The sequence below is a fragment of the Ailuropoda melanoleuca genome, chromosome 3, assembly GCF_002007445.2.
Source record: "Ailuropoda melanoleuca isolate Jingjing chromosome 3, ASM200744v2, whole genome shotgun sequence".
In the NCBI taxonomy this organism is placed as follows: domain Eukaryota; kingdom Metazoa; phylum Chordata; class Mammalia; order Carnivora; family Ursidae; genus Ailuropoda; species Ailuropoda melanoleuca.
Window position 1 is genome coordinate 82,787,140 of NC_048220.1, and position 23,902 is coordinate 82,811,041.

At 42.8% G+C, this 23,902-nt stretch overlaps 1 protein-coding gene across 1 annotated transcript in view; it reads right to left on the minus strand.

Annotated features, from left to right (window-relative positions):
* The window catches only part of MCC (MCC regulator of WNT signaling pathway), a 407,237-nt gene that overhangs the window by 307,858 nt on the left and 75,477 nt on the right, over nucleotides 1-23,902 (minus strand). The window contains 1 exon segment of the mRNA XM_034656615.1: nucleotides 20,187-20,401. Within this exon segment, the coding sequence (XP_034512506.1) occupies nucleotides 20,187-20,401 (215 nt within the window).

The window sequence follows — 23,902 nt, forward strand, 5'->3', positions numbered from 1 at the left end:
ATACATCACTTAATCATAAAAAATAAACATAAAATTAGAAGCTGCAATGTGTGCTCTGAAGGCCTGGAGTATAGAAACATGAGAGTACAGGAGAGCTAGATCTAGCCTAGGCAGGTGGAGAGGGGAGGTCAACGAACACTTCTTCAAGGAAGAGATGTGTGGGCTAAGATGTAAAGGATGTGCAGAAGTGGGCTAGGTGAAGAATGGGAGAAAGGGGTGTTCAGGTTCCTGGAACAGCATGTGCAAAGGCCTTGTAGGGAAGGAATAGAAGAAGTGAGATAGTATAAGAAGGCTGGTGTGGCTGGAGCATGGAGAGAAAGGGGACAAGCAAAGAAATGAGCTGGAATCATAGGTAGTGACTTATAAACCTTTTACAACATGTGAAGGGGTTCAGACTCAATCCAAAGAACAGGGAGAACTATTGAATGGTTTCAAGATGGTAATAATGGTTGTTCTCCTCACATGCTTACCTGCCTATGCAGTGGATAGGGAGTTTCTCAATCATACACTTTGAAATTTGCACATGAATTTAACAAGTTAGCTCTAAAACAAAGGTATCATTCATCCATCCATTTATTTAATGAACATTTATTAAGAGGGTCTCAACTGGGAATGAATATATGATTCAGAGATTAAACGAATGAATAAGTGGTGCCAAGCAATCTGATACGTACTGAAGAGACCCAAAGACAGAGCTCCTGCCCTTGATATGCACACAGTCTAGGAGGGAGATGAACATGAAAAGAGACATCCTTGCTAACCCAGAGATACATGAACAATGTGCTTTAAAAGCATAGAGAAGGAACATCAAAATCTGTGAGGGCCACCTTACACACACTGGAAGAAACATGGGCTCGAGGAAATCACGGCTCCTGTTCCGGCCTAAGAGTATCTGTCCCATCTGACCCTGGTGGGTGAGTGGGCAGCTGGCTTGGAGACACAGGAGAAACAGGAGGCAAATAACAGTGAGAGACCCAGGGCACCTTCCTCTGTAGAAGTGCATCTCCTAATCCAGAAGTTACAGGTCAGTATCAGCACTCGGCTGTTTCCTTAGATTCCTACTGTTATGGGATGTCCTTTGTGCACCCTTTAGTGGAAATCATAGTGTCTGAGAAGATACCTTAATTCAAGATAGATACGCATATTCTCTCAAAGCTCTTGGAGAAGCCCATATAAGAACCGCCATTTTCTAGGCAAAACGGTAGAATAAGATCAAAAGATCATGGGGCTTCATTGTGCCTTTAGTTGGCCTTTAGGAATGATAAGATAGGCCAACAAAAGCCCATTTTCCCAATTACAACACGGTTGGACTTGGGACTCAAGGTTGGATAACTGTAACCTCTGTTTTAGAGGTTTTTATGGGGCCACTATTTTCCTGCCAGTCCTGAGGTGTTCATGCTAAAAAGGGGGCACCTGAGCACCATTAGTGCCGGCGGTCTCAGCTGAGAGGACTGTTGTGCTCAGCTCCACACGGCGGGTGTGCCGCCAGAGCGCCATTGAGTGCATGTGTGACGGGGACCAAGAAAGAGCCCCACTGGGACCCTGTACTCGCTGCATTTGGCTCCACTGGCCATAATGTTCATTTAGGCAGGTCAGTTTGAAGGTCCAGCAGGGCCTTCTTAGTTCTCTTCCAAGGGTGTCTGGCTCATTCTGGCCTTTGACTGTGGCCTCTGATTCGCATATTCTATTTGTTGATTTATGCCAGTGAGTTTTGTTCTCCGTCAAGCTGCAAGAAATGATCTTTTAATGAAATAGGTTCTGAGCTCTAGTCAGTATTCATGTTCTCGGCAAATAAAGTTGGTGATTTTTACTACTGGATGAGACTCTTTTAAGGTGAGGATTAGAAGATGTTAAATTGTAAATCCCACATTCGGTGGGGTACTCTCACGCATATAGACTCATTCCTGCTAGGAAATCCCCAAATTCCTAACAGCAGCCATGTCAGCGAGCTTTTCTTCAATAGCAGTTCCCAAAGTTCTGTCTCTTCTATTGTTAGAGCTTGCACAGTCTTCAGATACTGAGAACAGTTATTTCTCTAGCAGGTGCTCTACAACTTCCAGGTATTAGGTTGAACCGTGGAATCAACATTTTCATAGAACATAAACAGTAAACAGCATGAATTTTAAACAGCTCCACTTAGTACTAAGTTCTGTGGCACAATGCCAGTTTGAAAAGTCAAGTTTGAATTGTTACGTAAATAATCCTAATAGAATCCAGAGAGGTCAAATGCTCTTCATTTGATCTTTTTTTTTTTTTTAAAGATTTTATTTATTTATTTGACAGAGAGAGACAGCCAGCGAGAGAGGGAACACAAGCAGGGGGAGTGGGAGAGGAAGAAGCAGGCCCACAGCCGAGGAGCCTGATGTGGGGCTCGATCCCATAACGCGGGGATCACGCCCTGAGCTGAAGGCAGACGCCCAGCCGCTGTGCCACCAAGGCGCCCCTTCATTTGATCTTTTTTAAAAGATGACAGCAAAGACTGGGATGCATGGATTATCTCTCCTTGCCAAGTACCCAGACGCTCAGGACACGTTTCCTCTAAAAAGTAGGGGTACCTACTCCACGTTAATCATATTCGCAGTCGAAAGGCTATAAAGATAACTTGAGAATATTGCTTAAAATCCTTCGTATCGCTAACTGAATTGAAGTAACAGTAACAAATAATAAGAACAAGAAGAAAATAAATTTATAGGCCACATGTGCTAGCAAAGCCAACTACCTATTCTTGACAGAAATGAATTCTCATAAGAGTCAAATATTCTCCTAGAGCTCATTTGTATTTCTGTCACGATCCAGTAAGTTCCGAGAGTGAGAGGAACAGCGTTTCACATAGCCAACATGAGCCCTGGCACATCTAATCTGCAACCTCCACTTTTAATTTACATCTGAAAAATGAATGAATGAGCAACTACAGGGATATAAAAGGCAGGGTCACACAAACACAGTGCATAATTTTATTACACTTGCTGCCCAGCTCTGAACAAATACACTCCATTACATGTGCTGGCTTCGTATCCAAGAGGCTGAACCAAACTGCTCCCCCATTCTGGGGCAGACACACAAAATCTGTCAACTACACAGCCCTCAGCCCAAAACACCGACTTGATCCCATAGATCTCTATTTGTAAAACCAAGTTTTCATTTTAATAACATTCCTTTTTAATTTAAGCAAAGCAAAATGGAAACAGCACTGGAACGGATGCAAAAGAACAGTGAAAATGTCTTCTTGGACAAAGCTATTTTAATGAAAGCAACACTCTATGCAGTCTCCCTGATTCCTCCTCATGTTCAACCACCCAAATAAGATTCACTTCATTGGCTGTCTTCGTCAGATTTCACAAAGCTGGGGACTATCCAAAAGAAATAAAAGGTGAGCATTTTCCTTAAAGCAGGATGCTAGGTTCTGAACACAAACATTCACATTAAGTGAAGGAACTTGATTAAACCCACAATTCAAGATAATGATGAACTGAACACTGGAACTCAGCTGCCTGACACACTTTAGCATATGAATTAAATTTTCTGTTAGCTAACCCACTTAAAAAAAAAAAAAGACTGTATTTAAACATCTTCCTTCAGGGAATTGTCCATATGTGGAATTAACAGACTCTTGGGTCCACATGGGGCTTGGCTTGCAATTTCTGAGTTTGCTGGGAAAGTGAGTTTATTGCATTATATTGAAATGGATAGTGGGAGATTTATTTGAGCATATGACACTCTAACAGGGATGTCTACTTAATCAGATGTGCCATCATTCAAATGTATACAGGTGGACCAGCAGTTGTCTCATGAGTGATCATACCAAAAATGGATGTACATGGCCAGATGCTAAAGAAGGCACTTCAAGTAAGGAGGAGAGTGCATGTGGTGATGATAGGGGAAGAGCTGTCATGATGTACGACATGGATCTTCCTAAGTACATTCACAACTCTGTAGCAAAATGTTTTCCATAAAAACTTCATTCCACAAATAGAATTAAACAATGGAATCGTAGCATGTGGCCATGTAAGTTGTAAATGCAATCCTCGTGTCCTCTACAAGGCCAGTGTGGCTGGGCTAATGAAGAGGCAAATGGGGAAAGGTACACCATTACGTTGGCTACCTCACAATACTCAGATGTCCCAGAACTTCCAGAGCCATCCTGTGAATATCACAAGGAAAAATATGATCAGAAGATAATCTCAGCTTTGATATTCGCAGTCTTACAGACTTCAGATGTTACATAGCTTCAGTATCACAAGACGCGTCGGGAGACTTAAGTGCTTTATAGATCACACAAGGACAAAAGGGAAGCAAATCAATTGTAAAGACGTGGAGGCCCGATGATTTCCATTATTGATACTGCACTGTAGGGAGATGGGTCGAGATTGATCTTTGGAGGAAATCAGATGTAAATGATGAAGTCTTGAAGAGTTTTAGTTAGCTGGGGAGGAGCTACATTTTAGGGACATTTACTTCTTAAAGCACCGTACGACATACTGTACAGACATGGGATGTTATTGCCATTTCGAGAGGAAGACAGCGAAATTTCCGCAAATTCACAGTTACTAATTACCCAGACAGATATGTGAGCACAAGTATTTACAAACTGTCTCTCATGTATCACCTTTGCAACTTTTGCCAGACATGTGCCATCGGTGCTACATTCTCTTTCATACTTTCCCTGATTCATAGATTTATAATTTTAAATACAAATGGCCCAGTCAGTAGAACATGCAACTCTTAATATCAGGGTCGTGAGTTCAAGCTCCACCATGGGCATAGAGCCTACTTAAAAAAAAAATAATAACAATAAATAAATTAAATTAAATAATTTATGGGGCACTCAGCTGACTCAGACAGTACAGCACGCAACTCCCGATGTCAGGATCGTGAGTTCAAGCCCCATACTGGGCGTAGAAATTACTTAAAAATTTTAGAATACTATTATTAATAGAAAATAATTATCATTTGCCATAACCAACTACAAAAATAAATTCTAGCTAAACAGTGTGACCCATCCAGAGCTCTGAACCTGGGGCCTGACTCCTCCTTGCAAGGGGGACTTACGAAGTTAGGGAGGTTTTAAAGACCTTCGTGCACCAAGCTTTCTCTTGATGTAAACAGGAAAACCTAAGAGCACTAAAATGGGAACCCTATTTGTCTCCTGTGATACAGTTTTATTTATGACTGGATGAGCCACATTTGGATATACCACCTGGAATCACCCTACTCACCAACGGTGGCATGCTTGCCACAACTCGGGAGATGGGTGCCATTGGATGAGCTTTTTTTTTTTTTTTTTGAGCTGGAGCAAGGTAAGGTAGAAGGGAATTGATTGGATCTGATCTTTTTCAAATCAAAATTGAACTTGAAAGAAACTAATCTCTGCTCCCATGCATGATTCAATTAAATTTTATGTGTAACAAATCTGAGACTGAGCTCAAAGTTAAACATAGGGCTAAATTCTTTCAAATACTGATATTCAGGGCACCTGGGAGTCACAGGTGGTTAAGTGTCTGCCTTCGGCCTGGGATCCTGCTCAGCGAGGAGTCTGCTTTTCCCTAACCTCTGCTCCTCCCCCCACGCACGCTCACTCTGTCTCTCTCAAATAAATAAAATCTTTTTAAAAAATACTGATATTCAACAGGCTTCAAGCATGCTGGATCTAGGAACTATTGAGTGTCCTTTGACAGTGGTTCCTGATTAAACTACTGCAGAACACCATGACGCAGGCATCACCAGGCCCCTCTGTCTTACAAAACTTGGAGAAGACAGGCTGGAAGTTCCTCATTCCTTGCCTGTTCCTGAGCAAACTTGCCTCAAAGAGTGGCCACGTGGGGCCTGAAAGTCATTTCTCAGTGTAAATTGTCCTGGCCTTCTCGTTTCTTTTCCAGAAAGTACAGAATGGCAGCATGGCCTTTAGAATACCAAGATCATCACCATAAAATACTAAAAAACCACGTCCATATGTCAAAGAGAATAACCAAAAGACATTGCTCATCCCTGTTTCAAAAGTATTTTGTTTCCTCATCTTTTGTAATTGGACTCACTAGCATGTTTAACAAGGTATCTAAACTTCCACAAAAATACCAACAATATCTTAGCTTTCTATATTTTTATATGCATGTACCATGTCTTCCCAGAAAAACCCACATTCATATGTGTAGCAAACTTAGTATGTAGTAACACACACACACACACACAAGCTGTCTTAAAAAACAAATTTCAGTAGCAGATATGGCAATGGATCTAAGTGAGAAATACATGGAAAATGAAGAAATGCAAATTCAGAATCATGTCAGGAAACAGATTTTCCAATGGTGATAAAATTGTACATGAGACAAAACTATTTAAGAAAATGCACCAGAGTCACTGAAAAAAAAAAAAAAGTCAGTGTCTGGGAGGAACAGAGTACTAACTGGCAAAGAAGCCTGATAACCTACAAGCCCTCTGCTTGTTCCAAATATTTATATTTCTGGAGAAATACAGGTTTGTTTTAGAATTAGGAAAGCATATTGCTGACATCTTAAACTTTCCACCAGTCGGTAACTGGTTTAATTATTAACAGAGTTTCCTGACCAAACTATTGCTTTAAAAAACGTAGTTCCCTCACAGATTACACCCTCTTCTTTGCAATCCACCGCTGGGCCCAGTCACTGGCACATGGACATTGCTGAATGAAACCTCAGTAGGTAAATTAGTACATAGATGAGATCTCGCTATTAAATATAATTTGGCCAGATTTTGGAAATGTGACAGGAGGCTTGACTTGAATGTCAATCCTTTTGCCTTTCTCGGGGGTGTCAGTATAGCACTAATGATACTTTCTCAAATATTTCTTTAAAGATTATGTATTTATTTATTTATTTATTTAAGAGAAAGAGATTGAGCATGAGCAGGGGAGGGGCAGTGGGAGAGGGAGCAGCAGATTTCCCACTGAGCAGGGAGTCAGACCTGGGACTCGATTCCACAACCCTGGGATCATGACCTGATCGGAGCAGATGCTTCACCGACTGAGCCACCCAGGTACTCCGATACTTTCTCAAATATTTTTAATGTAATATCCTATACTTCCATTGTTGACAAAATAATATAAACAGCTTTAGGAAATTCAACTGCTCTAATTTTCCAAAGCTAAATTTTTATTTAAAAGAAAAAGTACACGGGTGCCTGACTGGCTCAGTTGGCAGGACATGCAACTCTTGATCTCTGGGTCATGAGTACAAGCCCCACGTTGGGTGTAATACACACACACACACACACACACACACACAGGCATGAAACAATATTTCAACACACACTCATGGTTCAGTGGTCATTTTGGTCTGTTTTTGTGAAATATCCTCAGAACAACTGAAACTGCAAAATGTAAAAGAAAGAAAACAAAAACGAGAATGGTAAGCAATTCTCATTTCTACCGAAATCTGAAAATACAGAATTTCTATTTTTAATTTGAAGTCTAGAAACTAAGCTAGAATGTATCTTTTCATAGATGTTAAAAAAAAAAAAAAGTTTATCTGTAAAATAAGGCAAATCCGAATTTTTTTTTCAAAAAACAATATGGAAAAGAATTATTCTCAGGGTCATATCATTTTAATAACTTCAACCCCAATTATCAAACCTTGGTTTTGGGAACCAGGAGCAACCAGTTCTTTACCAGGTTACTAATTTGAGGTAAAACCTAAATCAGAGCGCAGCCTTCTGGATGTGGGAGGAACTGTACCAGGCAGGTGCAGAGGCCACATTAGGAAACTCAGGAAGGATGGTGATGTTTTGTGGTTAACACTTAGAACAGAACATATAAAAATATCTTCTCAGGGGCGCCTGGGTGGCACAGTGGTTAAGCGTCTGCCTTCGGCTCAGGGCGTGGTCCCAGCATTATGTGATCGAGCCCCACGTCAGGCTCCTCTGCTATGAGCCTGCTTCTTCCTCTCCCACTCCCCCTGCTTGTGTTCCCTCTCTCGCTGGCTGTCTCTATCTCTGTCAAATAAACAAATAAAATCTTAAAAAAAAAATATCTTCTCAATTAAAAGCACCTCACTTATTATAAGATGGGGTCTTTTATTCCTGAACTTGACTCCAGAAAAACAAATGCTCCATTTTTATTAAGAAAAAGTCTTCCTAAAATGTGAAGCCCCAGGTTATGTATTAAAGAGCAGTGCTTCTCAAACTTTAATGTGCACATGAATCACCTGAGAACTTGTTAAAATGTAGGTTTTGATTCACTAGGTCCAGAGCGATGCCCAAGATTTGCATTTCTGACGAAATCCCAGTTGATCTGGAAGCTACTGATTTACCCACCACACTTGAGTGCGAGGACATAGAGAACAGACCACTGTGGCTTCCCCAGCTTTACCCTCTAGTGGGGGAAATCCTCTAAGTAAACAAGCAACCATTGTAGTTTGACTTTAAATCACTCCTACCTACTGATTTTTCATATGATGGTCATAAAGTTTTGATTATTTCTGCATTAAAACTTCTTTTCATGAATGTATTGAAACAACTGCAGTTGACCCTTGATCAACCCTGGGGTTAGGGACACTACCCTTGCACAGTCAAAAATCTGTGTCTAACTTTTTTTTGGTTAAGATTTTATTTAGTTATTTGAGTGAGAGAGCACAAGCAGGGGGCAGGGGCAGAGGGACAAGCAGACTCCCTGCAGAATAGGGAGTTCGATGTGGGGCTGGATCCCAGAACCCTGAGATCATGACCTGAGACAAAGGCAGCAGCTTAACTAACTGAGCCACCCAGGTGCCCCTGCATATAACTTTTGACTTCCCAAAAACTTAACTACTATTAGCTTAGTGTTGACAGGAAGCCCTACTGATAACACAAATAGTCAACACATATTTGCATGTTATATGTATTATATACTGTATTTTTACAATAAATTAAGCCAGAGGAAAAAAACTATTAAGAAAATTATGAGAAAGAGAAAATACATTTGCAGTACTATATTTGAAAAAGAAAATCCGTGTATAAGTGAATCCATGCAGTTCAAACTTGTGTTACTCAAGGGTCAACTGTAAATAAAATGACCCCACAGGAAAGGATACCAAAAACCAAATCTGTTGTGAACAGCTTCACTTAAAAAAATCAAGGAAATCTGGGGCGCCTGGGTGGCGCAGTTGTTGAGCATCTGCCTTCAGCTCAGGGTGTGATCCCGGCAATCTGGGATCAAGCCCCACATCGGGCTCCTCCGCTGGGAGCCTGCATCTTCCTCTCCCACTCCCCCTGCTTGTGCCCTCTCTTGCTGGCTGTCTCTATCTCTGTCAAAATAAATAAATAAATAAATAAATAAATAAATAAATAAAATCTTAAAAAAAAATCAAGGAAATCAGTTATGAAAAAAAAATTAAAACCGTATATTACTATTTCCCCAACTAAATAAATGAAAGTGTTTCTGCAAATAAAGAGGAAATCAACTCCTCCTACCCTTATCCAATTATTCAGTTAAAGTTTCTTGGATGAAGTCGACATCAGCCAGCAATGTTCATTTTATCTCAGTTCATACCCCTGTTTTAAGCAATCAGTGGAGTTAGAAGGTAGGGGTTTCCTATTCATTCAATAAATATCTACTGAGCACTAACAGTGTCTTAGGCACTGGGCTGGGTGCAGGGGACAGAGAGCGAATGAGTGGAGACAAACAGTAAGGGAGTCAACAATTCACTGGAAATAGAAAACATCCAGCACTGCCTTGGCAGACTGGTGAGTGAGTCACTTTGGAAGCAGAGCCCCCGGCCCCAGTCGAGCCTTCGGGTGACCCCAGCCCCAGCTGAAGTCTTGACTGCCAGCTCCTGAGAGACCCTGAGCCAGATCAACCCAGCCCCACCACACCTGGATTAGTGATCCACAGAAACTGTGTGAGACAACAAATGCTGGTTTCCAGCCGCTAAGGATTGGGGTATTTTGTCATAGAGCCACCGGGAACTGCTGCAGAAGAGACTGGGTGAGAGACAGAAGACGCTATTCAAACACAGCGGTCTGGTAAGGCCTCCTTGAGAAGGGAGATACTTAGGCCGGGACAGATAAAATGGAGTCAGTCCTGAGGAGAAGGTGGCGGGGCAGTAGCAGGTGAAGAACAGCATTCCAGAACAGGGGCACCACGCGAGGGTCCTGAGCTGTACACGGGGGCAGCGCAGCCACAGCTTATTCCTACAGGGAAGTGGGAAAGAGGAAGCCACGGAGGCTCTCTTAGCCAAATCAGGCAGCGTCTCTTGTAAAGAGTTTAAATTATATTCTTAATGCATCGGGGATCCTTTGATGAGTCTTTAGCAGAAGACTAATATGATCTGCTCTGGTTTAAAAACCTCAGTGGGGCTGCAGTATGGGGAAGGAATACTGATGCCTGGCCTGCTATCTACTCTTCAGTTATTCAGGAGCTCAAATAAGAATGATCAGGAATGGTTTTGAAAGCATTAGGAATGAGGAAAAGATCTAATTACTGTCATGATTACCCATGCGATGATGCCAGACTCAGGCCTGCTGTGGCCTCTGGGCTGCTGCAGGGGAGAGAGAGAGCAACATGGGCCTCTGCCAGTTTCTGCAAGACTGCAGGGCCTTTTCCTTCCCTTTCCCTTTCCCTTTCCCTTTCCCTTTCCCTTTCCCTTTCCCTTTCCCTTTTCTTTTCTTTTCTTGTAGGCTCCACACCCACTGTGGGGCTTGAACTCATGACTCTGAGATCACCAGTCACTACTGACCGAGCCAGCCAGGCGCCCCCTCGTGGCCACCTCTGAGGCAGTCTCTGAACGCCACTGAACCCAATTCCAAACACAGGAGTTGCCTACTTGCTAAGCCTAAAATGTTGATGTGACAAGAACAAATTTACAGTACAAATATTTATTTTTTGGTATGGGTATTTTTTTTAAATAGAAACTTAGTGTTTTATTATGTAGATAATGCTCCCTGTAGAAAAATGCTCATTTATTATGCAGGTAATATGAATTGCAGAATAATTAAGAAATGCAAATGCGCAAAAGAGAAAGAAACATAAAAATTGCTGATCACCCCAATTACTCCAAGATAAACACTGTTTTCTTTCTTTTTTTTTTTTTTTAAGATTTTATTTATTTGAAAGAGAGAGAGCACAAGTAGAGGGAGAGGGAGAAGCAAGCTCCCCGATGAGCAGGGAGCCCGATGCGGGGCTTGATCCCAGGACCCTGGGATCATGACCTGAGCCAAAGGCAGACGCTTAACCAACTGAGCCACCCAGGCATCCCTAAACACTGTTTTCATGTTTCAAGGATACTAGAAGTATCCTTCTAGTAGCCTCATGCCTATATGTAATATATACCAGTCACAACTAAGATTTTTTAGTTTTTTTCCTTCTCCACTATAAAAGCCATGAATACCAATTTTAGGTAGTTTGGAAGATATAGAAAACATAAGGGAGAAAATAAATAGCACCAAGAAAGCTACGTCTCCTTTCTGCAAGTCGAAAGGCAGCTGGCGATCCATCCAAATCTGCAGCTGTCGCTCTGAGCTGCCATTTCACAAATATCCATTCCCTTAATTTCAGCTTCCCTCCTTAGCTCATTAGAAAAGGAAAATAAAAGTTGAGGGCTGTTCATTACATAGAGAATTTTGGCACCATTTTTACACCTCCCACTGAGATAAATAAGTTAGGGGTAGGTAGAAAAAAGGTTTCTTCTTGCCACAAAGTGTAACTAACAACTCCCCTCTGTCACTGCAGGAGCAGTGCTTGAAGAGATGGGTACACGTTAGTAATTCACGCAGTAACAATGCTCAGGCTGAATTCTCAACCTCAAAACAAAGCCTGTCTAGAGAAGTGTTTTAAATTCTGGCTGTCTTGGTTGTCTAAGTTTCTCTCAATATATCTCTAATGACCTGATACCAAGTTTGGAATAAAAATTCTTCCCCTCCTGGACATTAGCCATACTTATTTTCATATGATTCCCTGGACATCCCTGCAAAGTCTTTTGTTGCTATCTTAGGCAACCGCCCAGAATCACAAGTACTGTGGGCCCAGAGAAACTTAAATCTCAGTGATAATCTTGCATATTTTATTGAACAACTAAAAGCCATTTACTTAATGGAAAGTATTACAATGCATGATGCCATTCCAATCAAGGTTTAATTCATTTGAATGCAGACTTTCAAGAGCATAAACCTGTATCCTGCTTAGAAAAGGAGCCAGTTCACAGTTAAATCTCACAGGAATTTTAAACCATCCACCCACAGCCAACCCTGATACAGTTTTACCCCTCTGATACTACAGTTACCTTTTTGGATTCATTGGAAATGTTTTTAGCCAACAAGCTTAACAGAGACATGATCCTGACGTGCCTGAACTCTGGAAAGCCACAGTGAAAACCAGGAATTTGGACTGCATTGTAAAAAGGTAAACCGAGATGACTGGGGGGGGGCAGTGAGCAAATACAGGAATTAGGGCTTCATTTACACTTTCGGTTGTAAATTAGATATTTTGTCTAGATTAAAGCCATTAGCAGGAACAAGTGGAGAAAATATGTTTGAATGTGATATGGTTTGAATTCCTCACATCTAACTATGAACCAGAACTAGGGATAAGAATAATATGGGGCGTACAGAAGAACCCAAACAGAATCAGGACTGTCTGGTTAAAGGTTATATCCTGTTTCATAGTAAAAGGGAAGTTAGGACACACTATAAAAATCACAATATAAGCTCTATGCCCAACATGGTCTTGAGCTCATGACCCTGAGATCAAGAGTTGCGTTCACTACCAGCTGAGCCAGCCAGACACCCCATGGTGCTATATTAAGCTTATAATGAAATTTCTGCGGTTCTCACTACAAAATATGGACCCGGTCACCCCAAAACTCTGTCATCTTCATAACTTCCCATGCTAGGGACAACTGGGTGGCTCAGACGGTTAAGCGTCTGCCTTCAGCTCGGGTCATGATCCCAGGGTCCTGGGATCGAGTCCGCCATGGGCCTCCTTGCTCAGCGGGGAGCCTGCTTCTCCCTCTCCCTCTGTCTACTGCTCTGCCTGCTTGTTCTCTCTCTCCCTCTGTCAAATAAATAAATAAAATCTTAAAAAAATTAATTCTCATGCTAACGAAGCCCTTCATGTACTGTTAAACATAATATGTCTGAATTGGGTGACATCAAACCATTTACAGTCGAGATTCTGTAAACAGTCCTTTGTTTCAGAATTCTGTTTTAATAAGGCCTATTTCTATAATGGAGCAAAAATTTTATTCCCCTAGAATTTCTTGTCAGTAGAGTTTCTTCAAAAGGAGTACTTTGATAAACCACAAAGGGCGGAAGTGTAAGATGCTAAGGATGTATTTAGTAACAAAAGATGGTTTCTAAACTACAACACGTAATATTAGGAGAGGGTTTTGCATCCCTCCTGTGAAGGCACCCCATTAAGATTTTCTTTTTAAGTAATCTCTACACCCAACATGAGGCTCAAACCCACCACTCTGAGATCAAGAATCGCGAGCTCTATGGACTGAGCCAGCTGGGTGCCCTGCTCACCAATTCATTCGTGACCATAGATTCTTTTCTCTAAGTTCCAATTCTGGGTTGCAATGAGGGCAAAATTAGAGACAGCACAGACAGACACTGAAACTGAAGGACAAAGGGACAGTTGACACTTGGGTTATTATAACTGCTACTACTAATTAATATTACATTTTAGCGTGCATCATACTATACTGACATCTGTAAACACGGAATATAATCTAGCACCAAAATGATTCTTCTCAGTAGAAGTGAAATTGACACATAATTCATAAGTCTGCTAATCCTTTTCTGCCTTAGTCACTGGCAATGTTTATTTCCTCTTGAGCTCGTGTGAATGCCACTCTTACAAGCAGGCAGCACCTTCCCCCGACCACCAGAGAAACAAATGGCATCATAAATGATAGTTGGGGGAAGGCTGGAAAGGCTCAGGCTTAAAAGACGGGCTGGCCATCTAAGGATTAGCTGAGATGATACAGGCGAGACCCCCGCTAGGAATATCCAGCCCATAATAGACACTTAACAAATGTGACCAATTAGTGCAGTAACAATGGTAGGACACATTAGTCCTTCCGCTTGCTTCTGTCTCTAGGGACAGGTTTCGCCCTCATCCATGGCACAAGGATAATTACCTCAAAGACCCAAGAGACACAGGACTAGGGAAGAGATTACTCCTCTGCCCCTGAAGAATCTACTGACAAGTGAAGGTGAGGGTCCAGCCTCTCCCTACTAACTCATTTCTCTCCACCTTCAAGTGCAGCTGAAGAAAGCCTGCACTATTTGGCAATTAGACTGAGGGCACTGCCTGCAAACGCATCTTTGATAGATGCCTCTAGCCACATCACAGTGGCAGGTGCACTTCTCTCAACATTTAGTGCTAACCTGCCCTGTCATCTAGGCATAAATAACAACACAAGCGCGTCAGGAGGCCCCACCATAAATCCACCAGCGGTTCTAATTACTCTCCAGTGACAATGTCTTATGCAGAATCAGACACATGAAACACATGAAAACCTAACCAATGAATGTGTGTGTGTGAGAGAGATTGAGAGAGAGAGAGAGAGAGAGAGAGAGAGAGATGGCCCAGGCTCTCTCCAGAACAGCCAGGGTAGAGAGAGAGAGAGAGAGAGAGAGAGAGAGATGGCCCAGGCTCTCTCCAGAACAGCCAGGGTATCTTCGCTGTACTCTGAAGGAATAAGGTCAGAAAGCCTGTAGCTAGCTGAGGCTGTGTGATACTGCAGTGCACCCTGCCAATCTGGCCAGGAGGAGGGATGATTTGGTGATGGCACTGCCTGCAGCATCCCTCCTTCCCCTGGGGGCACAGGAAGGATGGTTCCAAGCCCACACTGCAGAGTCAGACAACCTGTGTTGAAATCTCGACCTGCTGTATCCTCGCTGCTGCACCTCAGGCAACCTCCCTGACCCCCAAATTCCTCACCGTAAATGGGGATCGTAACCACATGTATGGCATCAGGTTATTGTGAGGACTAAGCAAGATATTCTATGCCGAGCACTTAATGCAATACGTGGGGTACAGTAAATGCTCAATAAATATTAGCAACACCAAGAGAAACGCAGAGGGAATCCCTGTCCCCGAGTTACAGAGCATGGGCTGTTATGGGTGTCCAGGTGTCCTCTCTCCCCCCCAAGGCCTCTGGTTGCATGAATCCAAAAAAAAGAGCATCTTATCTCCCGTAAGTGCCTAAGAATAAACGTGCTGAACAAACACTTCAAACACTTAGAGAATTCATAGATCTAGCTGCATGTACGTATGCATGGACACACTGCTAGAGATCCCACGAATTCAGAAACACACCCCACTAAGTGTATTCTATCCATAACTTTTATAAATCTAGGGACTCACAGAATCCAGGTTCAGAGGGTTATCCCTCTCAAAGGAACAACAACCAAAAGTAATTAAAAAGAAACCAAACCCTTTATTTAGGTTCCTCAGATCCCATCAAAGGTAGATTCATAAATAATCCACTAACATACTTCTTAGTGTCCCTTTGCCTTCCTCTTGAACTCCGTGCCACGATTCAGTTGCACCGGAAATTCTCTCTTCAATACCCCAGGCTCTGCAAACACACAGCCTCATGGCTTCACAGTCCCTACACCCACTCACCCCACCCCTCCCTCTAACGCACAGACCAGCTAGGCCTCTCGCAGCAAGCAGGCCTCCTACTACTCAGGTGCCCGCAGGAGAGGTAAACAGAGTTGAAACATGGTTCTCCTTAGTGATCATGGCCAGGGGAGCAGCTCTGTGGACTTGGGTAAATGGTTTTTGCCTCTGCACATGCAAAATACAAGAACCCTCCACCATATTTTTCCTCTTCATTCTTAATTCATGACTTTACTCGCAAATGCAAAGATGCAAAGATAGAAAACCATACTGCCCCAAACTAGGAATGTATGTTTCCCACTTTTTCTTTGCCTTGTCTTAAAAAAGAAAGAAAGAAAGAAAGAAAAAGGACATGAAGATGTGAACATTAACTAAGTCTACTATTAGAGCCCCACAGAGAAGTGATTGAAAAAAGGATGGAAAAGAAACTGCAAGGAATGACAGCCGGGGTACTCCCAAGCAGCCGCTCTGTGTTCACAAAACCCTTCAGACATGAATGCCTTTGTAGGATGTGAAGGACACTCCTCTCCCCTCCCCTACACATAGGAAAGGCTGAGAAATGCGGAAAGAGCCATAATTGTCAGGTGTCTACATATGGGGCCACTGCCCTCTAGTGTGTACTTTACAATTTACAAAACTCCTTTATCCTAGCATACCACAGTCAGTAGAAAACAGAATAAAACATGAACCCCTATGGAACTACCCAACAGAATTACCCAAAGTCAGTAGAAAACAGAATAAAACATGAACCCCTATGGAACTACCCAACAATTATTTTCTTAAAGATTTTTTTTTTTTGAGGAATCTCTACACTCCATGTGGGGTTTGAACTCACAGCCCCGAGATCAAGAGTCACATGCTCTTCCAACTGAGTCAGCCCGGTGCTCCCCCCGCAAAAGAATCATTGTAAAGAATTACTAAGAGAGGAAGATCTGAGGGCTTCCCGCCACCTCACTGTCTGTTGACACCCACACTCTGAGCAGGCCCTAAAACTGGAGTTATTGTTTCAGTCCAACAGGTTGCCAGAGGGCAGAAGGGATATTAAAAATATTTACCAGCTGGTGTGGCCCAGCCAGGAGCATCTAGAACCTATGCCTGCAAGATGCCAAATGGCAGCAGTGCCAGGCCGCTGCAGGGCGGCACCCTCCCCTTAGAGGCTGAATCATGGGGCGAGTTGTGGGTTCCTGGGGGACAGCGCCAGGTAGCCAGGGCAGTGGGGGGCCGGGTACAGAAGCATGCCATTATTTTAACAAATGGTTGAATGTTAACTCCAGGAAGGAGAGTAGAGGACATAAGAACCACCACCCAGCACCACCCAGCAGAACAGAAGAGTGACCCAGAGCCCAGTAACAAAGATCCTAAGGAGAGGGCACCAGCAGCTGTTCCTGCTCTTGTCAGTGGCGAGGGCCATCCCCGAGTCTGGGGCAGGGACATGGTGGGGTGTCAGGAAGCCCGCCCTCTAGTCCTGGTTCTCCTACTTCTCTCTACGTGACACTAAGGGATTTTTTGATCTGGGCCCCCACATCCCCAGTTTTTAAATGGGGTGGGGTTAGACAAAGCTGGGAATTATTATTACCCTTTTGCATGATCTGGTATTTCCATGTGAATTCTACATATAGGATTAGTCAGCATAATTTTTAACAACAACATCTTAGAGACACCACCTAGCTCATAAAAAAGTATTTAATATCTCGAAATCTCAATATCTTCCTCAGAGTCATTTCTTCAGAACATTTTAAGTTTTGTTTCCAAATTCCAACCCAAACTTATCCACTTGTAAGTAACTCCCAAGGCTTATTTCTGATAACTAGGTGGGGAAAACAGCAATAACAACCATGAGTATTTATTGAGCACCTACTTGCATGAGGCATTGTATTAAGCACTTTCCACACATTATCTTGTGTAGTTTCCAGGACAGCCATGTGAAGGAGGTGTTATGATTCCTATTTTGTGAGAACACAGATGCTAACAGAGGTTAGATGACTCGTCCCATGTCAGACATACAAGCACAGGGTATGTGGGTAAAGTCTGCGCCCACAGTTTCCCTGCTGGAGAACCTCATCCCTGCCACAGTTCCCACCGGGTAACGGGTAATGGAGATACGGGAAAAACAAGAACAATTCTGAATTCTTCCATGCAGTTAAACTTATCTTTTCCATTTATTTACTTATTTAGACATGCCTACCTATATTTGTGCCAGAAAGTCCTCTCTTTCATGGAATGATGGTGGTATTAGATAGTAGGGAGAGTGGCTTTTGATTTTTGGCAAAGTAAGAAGTTGGCCAGTCTCAATTTTTTGCAATGTTGCTGGTCCATGGGTCTGCGATATCTGGGAGCCATTGTTCTCTAGTAGAATGAACAGGTGTCATGCAGGGATACCATTCATTCCCAAGATTAAAAGCTTCAAAAGGGTGGTATGCCTGCCTTTTGTGTGTCTTATTGATGATAATTTGTTGGTAAGGACAGTCAGATTATCATCTCTTCACAATCTGAATAAACCAGAGGGGAGAAAGATAGGGATTCCTCTGGCCACCCTGTAAGTTGGTCAGTCTTTCCATTTGTGATAAACACACAGAGGAAACAGAAGCTGAACTAAGAGCAGAGGGCGAAAAGTACGAATAAGCTCAGATTCTGCTAAATAAAAACAGAGAACCTCTCCAGGGGGGAAAAACACTAACTTAAACCACTGATCCTGTATTTGCAGAGTTTACACTAACAGTAGCAATAATAGTAAAGCAACGACCCTTTGAGAGCATCTTCATTTTCACAAATAAAGACCTTTGTCAAATCTAAAATTCTTCCTGTAAGGAGTTTTGTAATTTCAATAGGATGTTGGAGTTAATCTCAATTTTATCACTGCAGAGCACTTCAGAAATTAAAAAGCACTTGTGAGGGGACACCTGGGGGGCTCAGTCAGTTAGGCTCTTCATTTGAGAGAGAGAGAACGAGTGGAAGGGAGAGGCAGAGGGAGAGGGAGAAGCAGGCTTCCCACTGAACAGGGAGCCCGACGTGGGGCTCAATCCCAGGACCCTGGGACCATGACCTGAGCTGAAGGCAGATGTTTAACTGACTGAGCCACCCAGGTGCCCCATCTTTGTTTCTTTCTTTGTTTCTTTATTTCTTTCTGCCTCTCTCTCCTTTTCTTTCTTTTTTTACTTATTCAGTGTATTCCAATAGACAGTCACCATTATTGATTATGTGTTTGTCATAAGCTTTTATAGACATAAAACATATATATGAAAAGTATGCAAACTGTAAGGGTGTACTTCATGAATTTTAATAAAGGGAACACTTTGGTATGTTACAGATTTACAGAAAAATTGCAAAGATAGTTCTCAGATACCTCACACCCTGCTTCTGTTATAATTAACATCTTACGTTATTATGGTATGGTTATCACAATTAATGAATCCATATTGACTTATTATTATTAACTAAAGCCCATAATTTATCCAGGTTTCCTTAGTTTTTTACCTAATGTCCCATCCAGGGTGCCACATTACATTTAGCTGTCATATTTTCTCAGGCTCCTCTGAGCTGTGATGGTTTCTCTTTCTCAGATTTTCCTTGCCTCTAGTATCCCTGACAGTTTTAAAGAATACTGATCAGGTATTTTATTGAATGTCCTTTAATTGGGACTGTATTTTGATTATTGCTGGTATATTTAGAATTGTTAGTTCCATCAAACATGTCACCCAAAATGTCAGGATTTGAAAATGTACCTCAAACACAAGAAGCTTGAAAATCACTAGTCTACATCAAAGCGGACTATAAATATACATAAGTGAAGTTGTCAAGGTGTTTATTCCACCATTCAAGCTTCAGTTTCAAAAAGCCAGGTAGGTTTGCAGACCTTTCCCACATTGGTTGGATAGCAATCTCAATTTGTAAAGTGTCTGCATGTCACCCAAAATGGACCAGACCATCAGCCTCCCTGCTGCGTTCCCCAGCTCTAACTTCAAAGGGAAGACAATAGCTCTTCACCAAAGGGTCACCCTTTGTAGTAGTGATTCATCCCAAGGTCAAAGGGAAGGTTAAACTAAACATAATGAAATTCCAAGTTGCTTCACCATTTTCAACAGAAAATATATATTTTTAAAGGCGACAGAAATGTATTGAGTAGAGCACAAGGGACAGAGTGCCACAAGGCAATGGTGGGGGGAGGCAGTTGTCAACAGAAAATACTTTTAAAGTACAAGCAGAAAGAGACAATAATCAAATTTTCAAAGAAAAATTTTCATCTTTGTATTTTAAATGAGTACCATCCAAATTAGGGAACAGAAAGGATTATATCCTATCAATTTGTAATGTCTGGTACCGTAGAAGTACTCTAGCCATGGACATGCTGATGGCGTTATTCCAGTAATTAAATCCACGTACAGGACAGACTTCATCGGAACGCCTTTTAGGAGTGCACTCTGCTCGCAGTGATGAGAGTGAAGTCACTGAGCACACGTGTTTGGAGCCCTTCACATTCCTGGCAATGCTGTACAATGTTGAGCTCCAGAAGAAAGACAATACCCAGTATGTCCCTTGGAGCTCAAAATGAAAATGTCTGTACTGGAATACACACAGGCCAAAAGATGTGTTCTGCGAACCAGAAAGTACTCACCGTGTTGGCCAGCTCCAGATAGCTTCCTCCTACAGAGCTGCCCAAATGCCGTGACCGTGCAAGCAATGTGTGGAGGATGGCAGCCTGCGGATGCAAAGAGCGTCCGCCGTATTCGAGAAGCTTCTGCAGCGCCCACTGACCCTGCAAGTCCGGGCTCTGGAGGTCCCTGGCACCCGAGTCGTACTCCCAGCTCTCCCTGGCTGCTGACAGGGCACCTACGTCCAGGAGAAGCAGGGGAAATAAAAAGATGTTTCCTTCATTAGCCTGTGGGTGGCCAATAGGCAGTGATCTGGAACCCCCTAAGCCTTCCTCGTGCCCGCATGTCAGAGCACATGGGGCGTCCAGACTGCATGCTAAGCACTTTCTCTTTCAAACTGACACATAGGAAGCCTGGAGATAAAAGCCGTTTTAGGCAAATCATTCAGAAAAACCATCCAATGACTGTATGCCCCCCAAACAGAACCACTTAGCAAAAAAGCACCAGAGAGCCAAGGAAAGGAAATCCAGAGCAGAGCCACATCTGTCTGTGATTTACTCAGGGTTACTGGAAGATCAGCCTTCTTACTGTAATCCTTTTCCCCAGCTGAGGAAGAAGGGAGCAAGTGAGAAGACAGAAAGTTAAGAAATGGCACTTTCTCATAATTTGCTCTTCCCTGAAGAAGCTACAGGAAGCTAGATGGTGTTTGCCACTCAGATGTAGCCATGTAGCCGAGTTCTGAGCAGTAGAATGTGAACAGAAGTGACAAACGTCACTTCAAGGCCTAGCTCCTAAACCCCCCAGTGTGTGATTCTCCATGCCCTTTGCCTTCCGGCCTGGTTCAAATGGGCATGGCAACCTTGGAAGACGTGGGGTACACATGGTGAGGCCACAAGATGGAGGATGCCCGAGTCCCCGAATAATCTCTTGCAGCAGGGCTGTCTGCCGACCCCAGGCACCCTGTTTCGACCTTATGTGATTGGGAAAGGGAAATTCCCTTAGTCACTGTATAATTTTGGTTTGTTGGTGAGAGCAGCTAGTATGACCTTAACTATTACAACAGATTAGAACCAAAAAAAGATGCTAATAATTATAATACAATGGAAAAGTACAATGACAAAGCAGACCTGGGGAGGGGTGGGGATGTTCAGGGAAAGCTCTCTGGAGGAGAAAGCCTGATACTTCAGTTGGCAGCCTGGCTAGAAAAATCAGTTCGGGGGCAAAGCCCTCTTCTTTGTGTTGCTCACTTCTGAAAAGAAGTCCCTTGGGTGCGGCTGGCTGGTGGAGCCGGGGTCACATGCTTCTATGTCTTAGCTGCAAGGGAGGCTGGGAAATCTGTTTCCTGGATTCTACTCTGGGGAGGCAGGGTCTGTAAAGGTGAGACCTCTCCTAAACACATGAAGAGTATTCAAAAGGCCTGGGCAGCTAGAAAACATGACAAAAGTCTATACACAGGCACTGTGCTAGGTACCAGGGATGAAGGAGTGAGCACGACAAATCTGAATTCCTGCCTGTGAAGTTTTCATGTTGGTGGGTCTTCAATACATGACTTTTAATGGCAAAAACGGGGACTCATTAAAATGATTCTATTTGTGCTATGAAGCGAGAACATATACAGATTACCCTATAATTTACTTGAGCGTAATTACATAGAGTAAACTATAAATTATATACAGTGGGTTCTGATACGAATGTCCAATCTCCCCTCATTAGGTATCAGTGAGTTTAATCAATGTGATTAGGTAAACTTTCTTTGTCTGGAACCACTTAGGATGTTACCCCCTATGGTTCATGTTCTGGTCTTCTTCAGTCAGTCTGGCCCAATACTCTGCACAGTGCTGGATGGCTGGAGTGACATGCTTTGTATTAAAGCAGACAATCAAAGCAGTCACTATGTTTGCAACTGTTCAAAGTTTCTTTTATTTATTTTTTATTGTTTTTATTTTTTAAAGATTATATTTATTTATTTGAGAAGAGGGAGCATGAGCAGGGGGTAGGGAGAGAGGGCAGAGGGAGAAGCAGACTCCCTGCTGCTCAAGGACCCCAACGTAGGGCTCGATCCCAGGACCCTGAGACCATGACCTGAGCCAAAGTCAGACACTTAACCAAGCCACCCAGATGCCCCTCAAAGTTTCTTTAATATTAAACTCTATCAACTGTATTGCAAGGGCGGTTTTGTTTTCCTTCAACATAGACTGCAAAGCACCTGCCCTCCCTCCCCCTCCTCTTCTGAATGATCTCTACCATCTGTTTGGTGCCTCACATCCCTGTCCTGGCCCAGCAACACATGGCAAGAAGACTGACTGAGGTCAGAGTTGAAAATGGGTTGAATCAGAGAGGGCCTCCTCTCTCCTGTGGAAGACAAGTGAGCATAGCGTTGGGCCCTTGCCTTCTGTTTCACCACAGGGCCCAGTACCTTGCACACAACCTTCGACGTCTGGCATTTAATACACATTTAGTGAGTAGATGGCTGAACTATCCATGGTTGTGGTACCATAGGGTTTCACTTCTTAATGGCAAAAGCAACATGGAGATTAATATTTAATATCAAAATAAATTATACACTTAAACTTTATCTCTATGCAAACAGGGAGTCTCATTTTCAAATAATAAAATACAACAGTTCTGGGATAAGATGGCCCAAGGAAGCCTCATTTGAATTTATGAGGCTGTATTAACAGACCTAAACCTAGTTTCTGGCAGAGTCATATAATCAGGTTAGTCAAGCTCCATGTTAATCAGCAAGATCAAAAGGCCCTCACACTATTACCATAACAATTTTTGCCAATGTAATACTGAGGAACTTGGATCTGCTGCTAGAGAGCCAAGTCAATCACATTAGCATCCACGTGAATGGACCCCAAAAAGGGAAGTGCACTTTCTAAATACAGTACCCTATCCCCATTACTTTCTTTCAATGTGACTTCATATCCAATTTTTCTGGATAAAAACCAACATTCCTAAGGCAAAATTAGTCAGTTAATTAGGATGATCTCACTGAAAAGCATCAAAACTGTAGTTCTGATAACCATCTTCCTTCTGCCCTTTGAAGTATCATGAAGTTTCCAGGCTCACCCTCAGCCTCTAGCCGGCCTCACTTCACTCCCTTGCTAACCTCAAGAAAAGCCCGTTGACTTCGGGGAGGTGGCTGTGCTTTCTTTTCCTTAACATGGATACCATTACCGTTCTACTGTCCCCCATGTTCACTAGGCTCTCTGGTCTCCTCTTACAAGGACACTAACCCCATCAAGAGGGCACCATCATCATGATCTCATCTGACTCTAATTACCTCCCCAAAGTCACATCTCCAAACCCCTTCCCATTGGAGCATTAGGGCTTTGACACATGAATTTGGGGGGAACACAAACACTCAGTCACTGAGCAGTCACTCTCCGGGCCAGTGGGGACACTGCATGGCATCCCTTTCAAGACCAAAGGCCCAAGCACTGCCAGGGCTTAGAGGTGTCTGCACGCACAAGATCAAAGAAAGCCATCAGTTCTGCTTACTCTGAAGTAAGGGATAAGGTGTATTCTTTTATTCAAACCAAAATATTTAGTCTTTAAAAGTGGCAGAGCACAGATTCTAAATGTTTCCCTTATCAGAAAAACACAGAAAGCAGCTGGCATTTTGACATATTTATAAAATACATCACTGGGGAAACCCTGCTCTTGAAGAAATACTGAAACAGAAAATCTGCCAAACATTGAGACCCTTGTTCTGCTAGGTACATGGCAGCTG